This window comes from Brachypodium distachyon, chromosome 3 (genome assembly GCF_000005505.3).
Source record: "Brachypodium distachyon strain Bd21 chromosome 3, Brachypodium_distachyon_v3.0, whole genome shotgun sequence".
Lineage (NCBI taxonomy): Eukaryota > Viridiplantae > Streptophyta > Magnoliopsida > Poales > Poaceae > Brachypodium > Brachypodium distachyon.
In genome coordinates, this window is record NC_016133.3 from 14,706,567 (window position 1) to 14,723,979 (window position 17,413).

General features: G+C 51.6%; 1 protein-coding gene across 1 annotated transcript; it reads left to right on the forward strand.

Moving 5' to 3' along the window:
• The first annotated feature begins 4,337 nt into the window (after positions 1-4,337).
• On the forward strand, positions 4,338-6,901 carry LOC100838607 (flavone O-methyltransferase 1). Its single transcript, XM_003573422.4, has 2 exons — positions 4,338-4,870; positions 5,954-6,901. The coding sequence occupies exons 1-2, from the start codon at positions 4,461-4,463 to the stop codon at positions 6,624-6,626; spliced, it is 1,083 nt and encodes a 360-aa protein (XP_003573470.1). The 5' UTR covers positions 4,338-4,460; the 3' UTR covers positions 6,627-6,901.
• The last annotated feature ends 10,512 nt before the right edge of the window (positions 6,902-17,413 follow it).

Here is a 17,413-nt window from a genome sequence, read left to right on the forward strand (position 1 = left end):
TCCGGCCGGGCTGGACTGATCGGGCTGGTGGATTTCCGGACAGTTTGCACCGCGCTGTCCGAGGTACCGTCCTTGCAGGAAGCAAGTGAGGCGACCTACACGTTGGGCAACGGTGGTACGCCGGGTGCCAATGATGCGACACCATTATTATATAGTTAGTTTTGGGGTCACGATCGATCTAGTGGATGATGTGTCATGATTGGTGGATTAATTAGATCCATTATCCCATCCATCTAGCCATACGTCTTCTGCCGTCAGCCACACGCCATGCTTCCTTCACAGATTGTACGTCGATCGAGACTCTGCCTAGCTACCACTGTTTATAAATTGCAAGTGCATCCATACAGAACCTATCTAGGTCATCGGTAAAATCTGGAGAAACACACTGGAATTGTGTAAATTTTGTTGTTTGATACGCAAGAATTAGTAGAAAAGACACAGAAATCTTAATAAACATAGTCAAATTAAGTCAAACCAAATGCAAAAAATGAAGTTCTAATGTTATCGCGTCATGGAGCACTTATGTGCGTTCCAATAATAAAATTAAGTCAAACCAAATGCAAAAATCCAGTATTATTTTTCATGCAGACAGATCAAAAAAAGAGGTCTCAGTGGATTGAAAAATCCTGCGCTCTTGTTTTGAAACGTGGCCCCTCCGTTTCATAATTCTTGTCTCAAATTTACCAAAAAATAGATGTATATATATTCTTAAAAAGCGTTTAGATACATGTAATATTTTGATAAGAATTATGAAATGGAGGGAGTATATTGCAGGAAATACTTCTATATTTATCCTTGAAACTGAATCAAATGGACGAATAGTTCCACCAAAGATTTTTTTTTCTGTTTCGATATTTTTCCTCCGCTCTTTCTCCAAATCAAAGAGGCCCTAGGGGTCAAAAGGCGTGGCATGGATTCAACAAGGTTAATCGATGGATTGAACAATCGCTTCGAAAATCCTGGAGTATGCTAGCTACAATTAATGTCCTAAATATCCTGTCATCGGTTAATTTCAGTCCTGATGGTATCCTTAACCGTGGCTTCGGAAAAAGAAATACTTAAAAAAATCCTTAAAGAACAGACCTAGACATGCAATGTCATGTCCTCCTTAATTAACAGTTGTCGGGGCAGATCAAGAGCTATTGTCGATGCGTGCATACATAGAGCTCCGTAGTACCGCAATAGGTAGAACAGATTGTCACCTGGAAAATCGACCATCAAAGGTGGGGGCTAATGTTGCTCAATTTCTTTTTCGCAAAAGAAAATGTTGCTCAATTTCTGTACGTAAATAAACCGATCGAAACAGAAAGGACATACATGCGTCAGGTAAGCTTAAGCCCTTTAATTCCCTACAGAGAAGAGAGAACAAAAAAATACAGCACGTAGAACTACATGAAAATGACAGAAAAAAACAGGGGAGCCGTGGGGATACCCTATAAATAAAGAACATGCACGCCGTGTATACATATATGCACCGTGCCAAATGGGGATCGATTGGAGAGCCCATATATATCATGTTGATTTAATTGTTGTTCCCATGGTCAGAAAAGATTTTCCAGGTCCAGATTGATAAGTTTTTTTATGCAGAAATGGTAGTGATAGTGATCGATCAGACTGGGTTTCATGGCAGTACTAGTACTACTGCCCGTGGTAGGTAAGTAAAAAGACGTTGATGGCTAGAGGCTGCGAGACATCGAGTGCAGTCGAAATCCACAAAAGACGACTCGTGGCGAAACAAAATCACAAAATAAACCCGACACGAAACTAGAGCTCCTGACCCTTTTGCTCAACGTCCAACAATAATGAGTTATGCCATGTAACTCAGCTTCTCTCTCCTCGACGCTATGGCCCTGCCAGCGTGGCCAAGCATATCCCCACCCACTGGTCATGTAGCGCCCTTACTTGGGGCGCTATACCCAAGATCTTCACGCTTAGATGACACGCGCTATGCTGCAAAAACCTGTGGGCATCCGAGTTTCGGTCTTCGTTTCATCGAAGTACTACGTGGTGCAAGTACTCTTACTTCTTCTCTTTTGCATGAACAACCATCATCAGGCTGCGTCGGTGCATTTTGTTTTCAAATCTGGACACTGCTGCTGCATGAAAAGATGAGAAGCACTTTTGAAACCACGAAACATGACACCATCAGAAACTTATAAACAGTGCTAGCAATATTCAACTCAATATACAACTCTAGTGGGCGATGCATCAAACACCTAACTATGCTAGTTAGAGTGAAATAACCACACAGGCCAATGCCATGCATGTAAGGAACGATCATTGCAATGTTTTTATAACAAAAGTGCGACCAACCTTACGCAGTTAATTAATCCTTGCTGAAGCAATCAGATTTATACGCATGAAAATCAAACTCATGCATAGCGCCTCTCATCTAGGCGTGAAGATCTTGAGTATAGCACCCCATGGAAGGACGCTACATGACTAATGGGTGGAGACATGCCTGGCCACGCTGGATGACTTGACCATGCTGACAGAGTCATAACGCCGAGAGAAAAGGCGTTGAGTCACAGAGTATAGAGTATAGCTTCTTGCTGTCGGGCGTTAAACAAAAGGGTTAGAAGTTAGGAAATAGTTTCGCATCCGGTTCATTTTGTGATTTTGTTTTACCACGACGTCTGCTTTGTCGATTTCGACTCGAGTGTACTGCACAGTGCAGTAGTGCACTGTCTTCCTCTCGATTACTACTCGTAGTGATTTTGTAGTATTTTGTTGTCCACTCACATCGTCAAAGTGTGCAGCGGGGCCCTGCCTGGTTGGTCGGACAAAAAGTCTCCACGCGCACACGCGAGTAGACCACCAAACCTAACGATATCAGTTTGGTCCCGCAGGCAAAATAAAGGATCGATATAAAGACATAATTCATATAAATGTCAGAGATTTATTACTCCGTACAATATTACAGTAGATTTACCAGTACAACTTTGTAGCTGACACTTTTATGGATAAGAGCGAGTAACTTTTCTTCCCACCGGATTGAGAGCATCGGAGCATGGATTTCTGTTTCTGACATTGAGTTTTCATATCAAATGACTTTATATAACATGTATTTAAATGTTTTTTAGTATAAATTTGGATAAATTTGAGTCACATGTTATGCGACGGAAAGAGTATATAAATAAGCTACTCCCTCCGATCATAAATTGTTGTCGAAATATTACATGTATCTAGACTTTTTTAAGAATATATACATCCATATTTGGATAAATTTGAATCAAGAATTTAGAATCAAAGGAGTATCTATTTAGATCCGATAATAAAATGACCCTAATAGAATGAAAACACCAAAATCCTCAAGTTGAGGACATGGCATAGCTGATCCAAACGAATCCGTAAAGACCTTAACCTAAAAGTGAAATGATAACATGTTGTCAGCAGGTCAAAATTAAAACCAGGCTCATGTCAAAATCTTGAGAGAAATTTTAGTTTAGGAGTTGAGCCAGGGATCAAATTCAGAGACCAAAAGTATCCTTTTTCTTCTTATTTTCCGTTTTGTCTGATCCTGACGACGGGTGTATAGGCTATGATGACAAGGAATCCGGACTTGAAAAATGAAAACTTGTCGACCGCTATCACTGACCAAGCGTGACACACATTGCTGGCCACTTGATCACACTTGCTCACGCTTCAACTCCAACTAAACCCTGCATCTGCATGCGTTCCACCCACCCTCCATCACCATCACGAGACCGATCAAACTGAATTTTCCTACTCTCGTCATTGCTATCTCCATTTCTCACTGGCGCCACTTGTAGGCTGTGGTGCATGTAGATTTTTGCCAGATTATATTTTTAGTGAGAGTGCTTATATTTAGTTCAACTTTTGAGAGGGCAGGAACAACCGCCGGTCCCTCTCACGGTCTCACGAAAAAATAAACATTCCAAACGGGGTAACTGTATACTTTGTTTGGTGTCACGTTTCTTTGACCTCTTTATTTTATCTAATTTTTGAATACCATCTTTCGAATTCTTGAAAGTTTTTCGAGAAATAATGGTTCAGACGATCCTCATGTCGTGTGCATGGGATGGTAACTCCGACAGGATGTTGCACCACCAACCCTTCGCGACAACAAGTATATCTTTTTTATCCTAACGTGACGTATATATTTGATCTGAGTATACGCAAAATAAAAAACTATCAGGAAAACAACCCCACTTATCAACAACAACTACTACTATGATGTAAACACACACATATTTTTCCCCGGTACCACATTTCTCCCTCACCTTTTCTCCCAAAGTCGAAGAAGAAGGGGAAAAAAACTCAGTTGGTGTGGTGTGGTGGTTGGTGAATGCAGAAAAGCCATATAACCCCTCCCACATCCTCCCTCCCAAATCACACCCTCATCTCCTCTCAGTCGCTCACTCACACCAAGAAGGCAAGAACACACCTACCAAGCAGAAAGAAGAAGCAGCCAGCAACCCCCAGCAGCAATTCGATCCATGGGTTCCACGGCGGCGGACATGGCCGCGACGGCGGACGAGGAGGCCTGCATGTTCGCGCTGCAGCTGGCGTCGTCCTCGATCCTGCCCATGACGCTCAAGAACGCCATCGAGCTGGGCCTCCTGGACACCCTCGTCCAGGCCTCCGGCAAGTCCCTGACCCCGGCCGAGGTCGCCGCCAAGCTCCCTTCTTCCTCCAACCCGGCGGCGCCCGACATGGTGGACCGCATGCTGCGTCTCCTGGCCTCCTACGGCGTCGTGTCGTGCGCCGTGGAGGAAGGGGAAAATGGAAAGCTGTCGCGGCGATACGCCGCCGCCCCCGTCTGCAAGTGGCTCACGCCCAACGAGGACGGCGTCTCCATGGCCGCCCTCGCGCTCATGAACCAGGACAAGGTCCTCATGGAGAGCTGGTGAGTTAGTAAAGCTGATGCCTTTGATCATTTTCTCGTCTTGCTGTCATTTGGGCGCGCCCTGCAGGCGTAGTGTTCAACTGTTCTTGCTTACCAGGGTTTTATGTTAGCTCCAGTAGCAGGGTAATTAACAGGGGTAGCTAAATTGTTATGCTACGAGCTAGCTAGAGAACCTCCAAGATTTTCATCTGATGATCCTTATCGTGTCTGTCAGCTAGAAAACATTGTTGGGGGATTTGTTGGTGTGTGTGTGAACAAAGTAGAAACTGAGCTAGCCAGTGGCAGAGTAGTTGGACCGCATGATGATGACTTCTCTTGCCATGCCGCTGCTGCTGCTTCGAATAGTCATCCCCAACCCCCAAAAAGGAAGAATTTTCTTGCTGAATTCATCAACCACTACATGACGTCTTAGGCAAGCTGAGACTTCAGGTTCAGACAATTCAGTTCCTGATGACCTGATCCACTCTTCAGACAATAGTGTATCAATTATTATCTTACCGTTAGTGGCAAGCAAGACTACATGTTCCATTAATGATTCATAAAACAGATAATACTGGTAGGTGGTAGCTAAGACGTAACTTTGACTGTTTGAGGCGTTCCTATCGATCGACGGCACTATTTTGAGAAAAATTAGCATGGATTCAAGGAACTAATAGCATTGAATTGTTTGTTTCTCATGGCGACCAAGCATTGATACAACTAGAGGCGAAATTTTTTAGTTAGTATACGTGAGTGAAATTAAGTAGCAACGAGTATTCAAAACTAAAACTATATATGAAATTGTATGATAGATTCTTTGCTTAGTGAGGATAGGTTGATAAAAAATAGCATGCATGTGCAAAAAATATGAGTTTCCCACTAAATTGGTGTGGACATATTAATGGCACGATGATGTGACATGCTTGCATGTTGAGAGAAATCAAGTAGTGGGTTTTAAATTGGTGTGAACATATTAATGACATGATGATGTGGCATGCTTCCATGTTGAGAAAAATCAAATAGTGGGTTTCTCCTACTTAGATATAGAAGATGAGTTTTTGAACAATAAAACTGCGTGAACTAATCTTTGGATGAATTTTGCAGGTACTACCTGAAGGACGCGGTCCTGGATGGCGGCATCCCATTCAACAAGGCATACGGGATGTCGGCGTTCGAGTACCACGGCACGGACCCCCGCTTCAACCGCGTGTTCAACGAGGGGATGAAGAACCACTCCATCATCATCACCAAGAAGCTCCTCGACTTATACCCGGGCTTCGAGGGCCTTGGCACCCTCGTCGATGTCGGGGGCGGCGTGGGCGCCACCGTGGGCGCCATCGTGGCACGCCACCCGGCCATCAAGGGGATCAACTTCGACCTCCCCCACGTCATCTCGGAGGGGATCCCCTTCCCAGGAGTCACCCACGTGGGCGGTGACATGTTCCAGAAGGTCCCCTCGGGCGATGCCATCCTCATGAAGTGGATCCTCCACGACTGGAGCGACGCGCACTGCGCCACGCTGCTCAAGAACTGCTACGACGCGCTCCCCGCACACGGGAAAGTGGTCATCGTCGAGTGCATCCTGCCGGTGAACCCGGAGGCCACCCCAAAGGCACAAGGGGTGTTCCACGTCGACATGATCATGCTCGCCCACAACCCGGGGGGCAAGGAGAGGTACGAGAGGGAGTTCGAGGAGCTCGCCCGGGGCGCCGGGTTCACCGGCGTCAAGGCCACATACATCTACGCCAACGCGTGGGCCATCGAGTTCACCAAGTAGATCAAATCATCCATCCATTTGAGATTATGAGATGAGATCGATCTCCACTTCTGCCTTGGTCGATCTGCATATGTACTTTTTGCTTGGCTTTTCCTCTGTTTTTCTTTCGTTTTCTCCATGATCTGCTGATCACCCTGAATTTCTAATGGTTGTGTCGACGTCTGTCGGACCGAACTGTACTATTAATAATGCTGCTCTTAAAAGGTTGCATATATACAAGTGATGTAATGACATGATTATTCCTCTTCTCTGTTGAATGTGCAAGTGAAAATGAAGTGCCAATGATCTTCCTCTAGAAACAATGTTTACTGATAACCGATTGACCTTTGGGTTATCATCAAGTCCTTAAGTCAATTAACAAAAGGTAGCGGGTGCGGGGAGTAGATTTTATAAAGTTATAAACTCAGTCGTATGAGATTTACTCGCACCTAACTTAATTGACCTGGTACCGATATCTGTCAAGTCATTGCCATCGTTGTCCAAGTGAGTCAGTCCAGTAAAACACATCACATGTAAAGCAAATCAAATCGGACAAATCTCTAGAGAATAACCAAAAACCAGGACAACTCAAACTGGAAAAAAGTATAGTACAAACTAAAGACAAAGTATAACTACTACTCTAACTACACAGCAGCATGCACCAATTCTACTACAGACTCAACAACTGATGATGATAGATACACTTGTAGGATACGCTGTCCAAAACTAAAATCCGAGAAACAAAACACCTTACCAATTTTACACGCAGGGGGCCGGTGCTTCTCGCAGGCATTAGTAAATTACAGAAAACCACCACGTTACGGGTTAGGGTTTCACATTGGTACCAGTTTGCGTTTTGGTTAAAAAAACCCCACCGGATTAGTCTAACCCCTCACTCGCTAGCGTCTAACCTCGTTTCTGACAGGTATGGCCTATTGTCGGGCCAACGTGTCTTGCCAGCGTGGTGCCAACGTGGCAGAATCCGAATCCCGCCGCTAATATAACTATAAGCCAAGGGTCAAAACGAAAAAACAAAATTTCTTTTTTTTCCTGTTTCTTTTTCCTGGCCCCGTCGGCGGTGATGGTGAGCATGGCATGATGGTGAGCAGCGGGAGGATGAGCAGGAAGGGGAAGGGGAGCTGTGTGGTGGCGGCCATGGCCATGGAGATTGAGAAGAGCCTTTGCCCGTTGTTGCTGACCAAGAACCGGAGGGCGAGCTCGTAGGCCGCGACCACGAACGCGCGGGCCACGGCCATGCCGAGCCCGCGCCACAGCACCGGGAGCCCTTCCTCCCGGACGCTCTTCCTGAAGCAGTCAACGATGTCGCCCTGAGATCAAAAAAACTCGAGAGAACGAGAGAGAGATCGAAAGGGCAAGAGCACGAGAGTATTTTGGTGCTGCGCGCAACTTAGCAGCTTTTCTGTCTTTCTTCCTTTTTATTCATCGAGAGTATATAAACATGTCCAGGCAACGTGCTCCACTACTGACCACGTCTATCCCCATGATCCGAGCCTCGCGCTGGACGATCTAGACTAAGTTAGGGCGCACAAAACGCAACCACTGAGGAGCTGAAAAATAGCAACTAAACTCTGAACTGAAACTAGCCTAAAATACGGTGTCAGACATGACACTTGTGAAAATTCAGAAAACACTTCTTCAGAGGCAGCTAGACAGGGTTTAAGACCACAATCTCCCCCTCAACCCTGGCTCACTGACTTGACATCGACGATCCCCACCTTGCTGCGCAACTCCAGGAAACGTACACGCCCAAGTGGCTTTGTCAGAAGATCAGCTCTTTGTTCACCTGTCCCGATGAACTCCACGGCAACTGTTCCTTTCTTGACACAATCTCGATAAAATGGTATCGGAGATCAATATGCTTACTGCGATCATGGAGTACGGGATTCTTGCAGAGTGAGATTGCTGACTTATTGTCGATGAAGATTGTGGTTGGAACAGCATCCTTGTTCAGCAGCTCACCGAGGAGACGAGCGAGCCAAATGCCCTGGCACGCAGCTGTTGCTGCTGCGATGTACTCCGCCTCGCACGACGATGTGGCGACGACCTTTTGCTTCTGGGACTGCCAGCTGACGGGGCTGTCGCCGAGGAAGAACAGCACTCCCGACGTGCTCTTCCTGGAGTCCACATCACCGGCATGATCTGAATCGCTGAAGCCTGTCAGTGTCTCGCCGTCGCCGCGGCGGTACACACACCCATGCGTGAGTGTGCCAGCAATGTAGCAGAGCAGGTGCTTGACAGCCGCGAGGTGATCTCCCGCCGGTGCCTCCATGAAGCGACTCAGGAACCCGACGGCGAACGAAATATCCGCGCGGGTGTGAACCAGGTACCGGAGGCTGCCGATGACGCTTCTGTAGAAAGTTGCATCCACCGCTGCCTCCTTACTCTCCTTGCTGAGGCGACACCTTGTCTCCATTGGCGCGTGCACAGAGTTGCAATCTGCCATGCCAGCTTTCTCGAGGAGCTTAGCGGCGTAGGCTGATTGCGTGATCGTGGTGCACCGCGTCCCCTGCTTGACCTCCAGCCCGAGGTAGTACCGCAGCAACCCGAGGTCGCTCATGCTGAACATTTGCTTCATTTCTTCCTTGAAACTGAGCACCTCCTGTTTCCGAGCGCCGGTGATGACGAGATCATCGACGTAGACTCCGACGATCAGCAGCTCGTGATCCGTTCCCCTCGCGTACACGCCGTGCTCGGTGGCACTTCGAGTGAAGCCGAGAGAGACGAGGCTGGCGTCCAGCTTGGAGTTCCACGCGCGCGGTGCCTGCCGCAGGCCATACAACGCCTTGTGCAGTTTGTACACGTCCCGTTCACGGCCGTCGGCAAGGAAGCCCGATGGCTGGGTCACGTAGACCACCTCCTCCAGCTCGCCGTTGAGGAAGGCGGACTTCACGTCCATGTGATGCACCTCCCAGCCGTGATGTGCAGCCAGTGCAAGGATGAGCCGCACGGACTCCAGCCTGGCCACCGGCGCGAAAACCTCGTCGAAGTCCACGCCGGCGCGCTGGACATATCCCTTTGCCACGAGCCGGGCCTTGTGCTTCACCACGTTCCTGTGCTCGTCCTTCTTCAATCTGTACACCCATTTGAGTCCGATCGCTCGCTGGCCTGCAGGGAGAGGGGTGAGTGTCCAAGTGTTGTTGTCGTCGATCGATTGCAGCTCGTCGAGCATGGCGTGCCGCCAGCAGTCCTCACGCTCTACCTCAGCGAATGATGACGGCTCCTCTCCTTCCAGAAGATGCAGGGCCTCGTCATCACTGTGTTCTTCCACCAGCACCGGGCGCTCTGCAAGTCGTGGAGGTGATGAAGGTGTGTCGAGGATGTCGGTGACGCGGCGGACGCGGTGTGGCGCAGTGACGCTGTCGTCAGCATCGAGCTGCCCTGACCACGTCGTTGGTGGCGACACGAACTCCACAGGTTTGCTGATGGAGCGAGGCGTGGGCGTCGCGGGCGATGATGCTCCCCTGTGAACTGGAACACTGGGCTCCGGCGATGCGCTGGCAGCAGGAACCGAGGCCTGCTTGTTGCTCGTGGAGGTCCGTGTCTCGTACACAGGGTACTCCACGGTGAACGTGCTGCTCGCCTGGCGCCTCCCAATTCCAGCGCTTGTCCTCGTCAAACTCGACGTCGCGCGACACGTGCACGCGCTTGGATGCAGGGTCGTACATCCTGTAGGCCTTCGAACCTGTATCATAGCCAATGAACACCATGGGTGAGCTCCGATCGGCGAGCTTCTGCTGGTTTGGCGGTGTTGTCTTGACGTGGCCGACGCAGCCGAACACGCGCAGAAAGCGCACGTCAGGCTTCACTCCATGCCACCCCTTGTACGGGGTCTTGCCGTCGATGCTCCGTGTGAATGAGCGGTTGAGGATGAAAGCAGCCGTCAGCACTGCCTCTCCCCAGAAGGTGTTCGGCATCCGCTTGGCCTTGAGCATGCTGCGTGCCATGCCCAAGAGCGTCTGGTTCCTGCGCTCCACGACGCCGTTCTGCTGCGGCATGTACGGGGCGGTGAGGTGGCGCTGAACCCCTGTCTCCGCGCAGTGCTCGTAGAAGGTCGCTGATGTGAACTCGCCGCCGCAATCAGTACGCAGGACGCGGAGCTTGTGGCCGCACTCGTTCTCCGCCGCGGGCTGGAACTTGACGATGGCGCGTGCAGCTTGGTCCTTGGTGGCGAGGAGCTCCACCCACATGTACCTACTCCGATCATTGATCAGAACAAGCACGTAGCGGCGTCCTCCAGGTGTCGGTGGAGTGATGGGCCCGCACAGGTCGCCGTGCACCAATTCGAGCGGCTCTGCCGCTCGGAATTTCGCCTTCTGAGGGAAGGGTAGGCGTCGCTGCTTGCCTGCGAGGCATGCCTCGCAAAGTTCGTCCGCGTGCTCGATGTGGGGCAGTCCACGCACGAGCTCGCCGCGCACCATCCGTTGAATGTCGTCGAAGTGGAGATGGCCGAGCCGCGCATGCCAGCACCAGGCATCGGACATATGGCCCACGGCAAGGCACACAGGGCGGACTGGGGTGAACGACAGCTTGTACAGGCGGTTAGCGGATCGCTTTACCTTGAGGATGAGGCGCTGGCGATGGTCGTGGACGGTGAGCGTGCCGTGGCGGATATGGATGTCATACCAACCCTCATCCAGCTGCCCAAGGCTCACCACGCTGCTCTTCAGCGCCGGGATGTAGAACACCTCCGTGAACGCGCGATGATCTCTCCCGTCAATGGAGAAGACGACGGTGCCCCGTCCGTGGATGTCAACCACAGATCCATCAGCGAAGCGCACTTTGCCCGCTACTGACCGGTCCAGCTCCGCGAACGCGTCGAGCGAGCCGGTCATGTGATTTGTTGCGCCGGTGTCGAGGAACCAGGTCTCCCTTGCGTGCTCGTCGCCGAGAGATGGCGTGACAACAGCTCTCTACTCGTTGAGGAAGACCTGGCCGCGGTTGCACACAGCGGTTTCCGGTTCTACGACCGGCGTGGGCGTGGCGTTGACGGCGACAGGCTCGACGCGCTCGTACACCTCCTCGACGCAGGCCATCATCAGGCCTGGCCCGTCATCCTCTTCCTCTGCTTGGGCGAGGTTCGCGGCAGCCGCCGCCGCCTCGTCGCGTTGCCTTTTGTGGCACTCGCGTGCCCAATGTCCTTTCTTGTTGCAGTAGCGGCATCTCTCTCTGTCGCCGTCGTTGTTCTGGCCGCGTGGTGGAGACGCAGGTCGCCGGGCTGGCGCGCCCTTGCGGTTGTCGTTGGCGCGCACGTTGCCGCGGGCGTCCCCTCTGCCGCTCGAGCTGCCGCCCGTGGCGCCTCCATGGGGCTGGCGCTTCCTGGCCTCCCACTGTTCCTCGGTGAGGAGCAGCTGGTTGCCGCTGCTGCCTTGATCGCTGTCCAAGCGCTCCTCCACGGCACGCAGGTGGCCAGTGACCTCCTCGAGCGTGAGCACGGACGGATCGAGAAGGGTCTCGATCGAAAAAGCGATCTGCACGAAACGAGATGGGACAACAGAAAGAAACTTCCTGACGACCTTTTCTTCCTCAACGGTGCCGTGATCTCCGAGGGAACGAAGCACGGCGGCGATGTTGGAGAGGCGCATGGCGAACTCGTCGATCCTCTCGCCGTCCTTGAAGGAGACGGTCTCGAACTCCGTGCGCAGCCGCCGCACGCGTGAGTCGCGCACGCGGTCGTTGCCCTGGTGCGCCATCCGGATCGCCTCCCACGCCGCCTTGGCCGTCCCCTTGCCAATGAGCATGCAATGCATCTCCGACGGGGTGGAGCGGAGCAGCGCGGCGAGCGCCTGCTTGTCGTCCTTGCGGGAGACCGTGTCGTCCTCGATGGCCTCCCAGAGTGACGCCGCTTGGAGGTTCACCTCCATGACCATGGCCCAGTTGGTGTAGCCGCCGCGCGTGAGCATCGGGAAGGAGAGGTGAGTGCCGCTCCCGCCGCCGGTCTCGCGCACCACTTCGCGCTGAACCACGATCTCTCCGCCACCACGCCGAACTCTGCTACGTCCGCGGCTTGGTGAGCGCCATCGCTGCTCAGGCAGCGGTGTCACGGACAGTCGCTGCGGGGTGTTACCGGTGTGCTGACCGGCAGACATGATGAAGCCTGGCTCTGATGCCAATTGTCGCCCTGAGATCAAAAAAACTCGAGAGAACGAGAGAGAGATCGAAAGGGCAAGAGCACGAGAGTATTTTGGTGCTGCGCGCAACTTAGCAGCTTTTCTGTTTTTCTTCCTTTTTATTCATCGAGAGTATATAAACATGTCCAGGCAACGTGCTCCACTACTGACCACGTCCATCCCCATGATCCGAGCCTCGCGCTGGACGATCTAGACTAAGTCAGGGCGCACAAAACGCAACCACTGACGAGCTGAAAATAGCAACTAAACTCTGAACTGAAACTAGCCTAAAATACGGTGTCAGACATGACACTTATGAAAATTCAGAAAACACTTGTTCAGAGGCAGCTAGACAGGGTTTAAGACCACAAACGACGCCGCGGCACCGCAGGTGCGCCGAGGCCGGCTGCGCCTGCAGTCGGGACTTGACCACGTCCAGCGGGTAGCAGCAGACCCAGCTGGCGACGCCCGCGAGGCCCCCCGACACGAGCATCGTGGCCAGGCAGCGGGGGCGAGCGGCGCAAGCGGGCGGCTCGCGCGGGCGCGGGGAGAGCAGTGCGGCCGCCGGAGCGGGGGCGAGCGGCGCGAGACGGGGCGAGCGGGCGGCGTGCGCGGGCGCGGGGCGAGCAGCGCGGCTGCCGGAGCGGGGGCGAGCGGCGCGAGCGGGCGGCTCGCGCGGGCGCGTGGGGGAGCAGCGCGGCGGCGGCGGCCAAGGCGAGTGGGCGGCGCGCGGGGGCGCCAGCGGCGGCGAGCAGCGCGGGTCGAGCGGCGGCGCGCGGGGCACAGCGAGCCGCGCGAGCGGCCGCTTGGAGCCTGGGGCCTCGCTGAGAGAGAGAGTGGACGAGGAAGAAGAAGACAGTGAGAGTCATGGGCCATGCTGGACGACGAGTTGGAGGACCGCTGGCCTGACATGTGGGCCACGACGGTCAGAATCATGTTTATTCGCTAACGACCGAGGGGTTAAACTAATCCGGTAGTTTTTTCAACCAAAACACAAACCGGTACCAATGTAAAATCCTAACACCTAATGCGGTGGTTTTTTTTTTAATTTACTCTGCACGAAGGGAAACATCGAATAGGAAGAGCCAGAGCTAAACACGGGATTATAATAAGTTCATTCACTGTGCTGTGCAGCAGTTGCTAATGGCTGCTCTCCCTATCGTGCGGAGGGGGAGATGGGCCACAGAAAACCCAGACCGGTGGGCAGGCCCAGACCACAAGCACAGCTTAGGTGTAAAAAAGAGCAGAAATGTGCACCCACATTTCTTTTCGAAACCCTTAGTTCGCCGGCTGTGAATCGTTAGGCCCGACAGATTTTTGAAGATAAAAGGAACACGCCGTAGAGTGCCCAAAAAAAAAAAACGAAGAACACGCCGTAGGCGAACAGGTTGCGTTCCCCCCACAGGTCACGACTGAACCCTCTCCTTAAATCATTGTACGGACGCAAAGGATGACGTCAACGATGAAAAATTGATGAAATATTCAAATGCATAGGAGGCTAGGAGCGCAAGTATCTGTACTCTCTCCGTTTCATAATTCTTATCGAAATATTACATGTATTTATACAATTTTATAAAAATACATACATTCATTTTTTTACCAAATTTGAGACAAGATTCTTGTGCAGCGAAGGGAGTACTACGTAATCGCCCGGAACTCTTGGGTTTTCGGTGAAATTTACACTGTGCGACCTTTTACCGTATCGCACAGTAAGGGGAACACTTACAGTTGGACATGGAGCTGCGTGTCATGAGCTGAGCTGAGACAGAACACAGGGCCACAGGGGGCGCACGTCACGTTGGTGGGCACGCGGCAAGGCAAAGGCCGGCCCCAAAAACAGCCTGGAAACTGACCCTTTGCACGCGCACGCCGTCGTGGTGCAAAGGCGAATAACCTAGGCGTTTAGGGTCCTTTCTTACCGACTAGTGTCCCCCGTAGCAGTGCAAAGTGGACCGGCCGACCACCCCATCCCGATCACGTTCCGGCAGTGGTAGTGCTAATTTTCTCTGTACCAATAACGGAGGAGGAGGAGATGGGATATTACTGCATTTTTGTAGGATAGTATAATCTCCGTGTATTGTCACGGGCTCTTAAACATATGCACACGAAAATTGTTAGAAATATCATGCAAGCGTCATTGATGTCTGTTTATGTATGTGCCTGATTGAAAACTGCACGTGTGCATGTCTGTTGTAGATCGATCCGATCGTGTGTGTGTGTCATATTCGTGTTGTATTAGATGTACGCATGGATCGATTATTGAGGATCGATTAGTGTAGACCGATTAGATCAATTCGTTTGCAGGTTGTGTGTGTAGTTATATAAAGATAGATCTGGATCGCGGGCTGCGGGTTGAGCCGTGACAAAAGAAATTGGGAATGTGGAAAAATCCTAGTTCCGTCAGACGGTTGAGTTTTGAAAAACCTAAAGATAAATTAGAAAATTGACAGGCGGACGACGATTAAGGAAACACTCGTCCTTAATCTTTCCTTAATCTTTACAGGAGTTCTTTTTTCTTCCTTATCAGGTGTAGATAAGTGTACGATCTTTCCAGGAGCTCTTTTTCCTTCCAAAATGCCGTACTACATCTCGAGCTGTCGAGCACATTTGTTTGCCGTGTGTTTTATGTTTAGTGATTCCAGTCTCGCCCGCTGTGCGGGACGACGATGGATTGATGGTCCTCCCATGCGCTGCCAACATGTGTACACCTACCAAACAAACCAAACGACTCTCTCTTCAGTAGTGGTACCTGCTTACCACTCGTTGTCTTGTTGGTTCTGGAGCTTCATTGCACCGTACATTTTGTTGGGTCCTTTGGCTCTTCTTGTGAGGGATGACCTCGGATAGAGTCATGACGACACATATTAGCCGAGATAACGAGAGCAAATCATGCACATGCAAGTACACCGGCATTCTTAAGCCGTATTGCTAACAGGCCGGCATACCAAGGATATGCCGGCATATCTATCTTGTCTTATGTGGTTGTAGGATAAGCACAAGCAGTCTGATCTCGGCCAGCGCCGAGATGCGTCAACGATCTTATCCTGAGCACATGACGCAAAGTAAAGCAGCACCCCTTTATCACAGGAAAGCAGTTGTTGCTCACGTCGTGGTGCCAGGCGGCTGCACAGTAAAGCACCGAAGAAGGACCGATGACGAAGGTCGGCGCGTGGCTACAGTGCGCGCCGCCTGACGCTACGAAAAGCAAAGTTGTTTTGTCCCCTGCCGTGCAACTCGGAGGGAACCATGGGGCGTACCCGGCGGGCCCCGTAGAAGATAAGGTTAGCTTTTGGTCCACATGTCAGTGTGACATTGGCGGCCTATAAATAGGAGCACCACCCCTACCAGAGCAGGGGTCCTTCACTTAGTGATTTAGGGTTTTCCCCTTCTTCTTCTTTCTCCTCAAGAAAACTGCTCAAGGAGCACCATTGTAGCCATCGGTATCTCGGGTAATACTACAAAGCAGGAGTAGGAGTTTTACCTCAACAAGAGGGCTCCGAACCTGGGTAAACCGTGTGTGTGTTCTTGTGTTGCGCGTGGTTCTAATCACGTCCTCCCTCCTCCGGTTCCTCCTTCGTCCACCGGCCCCAATATAAGCCATCCTATGACATCTGCCGTGATACCACCACGAGAGTTGGTGCCCACCGTGGGGCCAGCAGCGGCGCTGGCTGGAGTCTTCATCCGGATGGGAAGCTTCCTCGTCACCGGAGAGCGCGTGGTCTCTGGTTTGATCCAGAGATTCGGCTCTCCGGGCTTCATCGACAACAACGCGGGCTGCTTCAACAACGCGCCGCTTTCCTGCGCAGGCCGCTTCATCAATTTCGGCATGCATGAGGTTTATGTCACCACTGACAATCCTTGCAGGTACCCTGAGCAGGTGGTGGTGGCCGAAGATCCCCCTGCCGTCTGCACGGTTTGCGGCCGGCATATTGACTGCCCCCACTGACCGTGTGGAGGTTATGGTGACGGCTCACGGCGGTGATGCTGGCAAGGGCACGACAGAGAGTGCCGCGCTCCCAAGCAAATCCGGCAGAACGGCGAAGTTCCCAATGGAGAAGTCGGAGAACATCGCTGCTCAAGCCGGCACGTCCGCTATGCCGGCAAAGCCGACTCAGCTTTAGGCTGCCATCGAACGGCTGACCTTGCCGGTAGCACCAAACGCTAACCCGGCCCAGCTGCAGGCTGAGTTGGAGGTGGAGCGCCAGAAACTGCTGCAAGAAGCTATCGATGTGGCTCGCGCTCGACAAGAGCTCGATATTTCGCTCCGTGAGTATAACAAAGCTCATGGTCTCAATTCCACTGCAATGCCTAACCCTAGCCGAGTTGGGGAAGTGCCTAATCGTGGCAAAAACCTGAACGCTGAGATAGCTAGAGATGGTAGGGCGATACCCGTTGTGTCGCCAAGTTTTGCCTCGGCGCTGAAGCCGAAATACAGCACCCCTGTTAAGAATCTCAGGGCAGCCGAGGCTGCAACAGAAGAGTTGCCAAATCTCACGGGAGCGGCGCTCCGATTGCAGCAGCTGCGTGTGAAGGAGTTGCTTCACACGTCTAACGAGCAGAATGAGGCATACATGAGGTTGGATGGCAAAAGAGATTGGAGTTCGCTGGATTCAATGCTTTGGCAATTCCGATTTAGTAGTCCAGCAAGCTTCTGGCAATTGGGATGCGTTGGATGGCAAT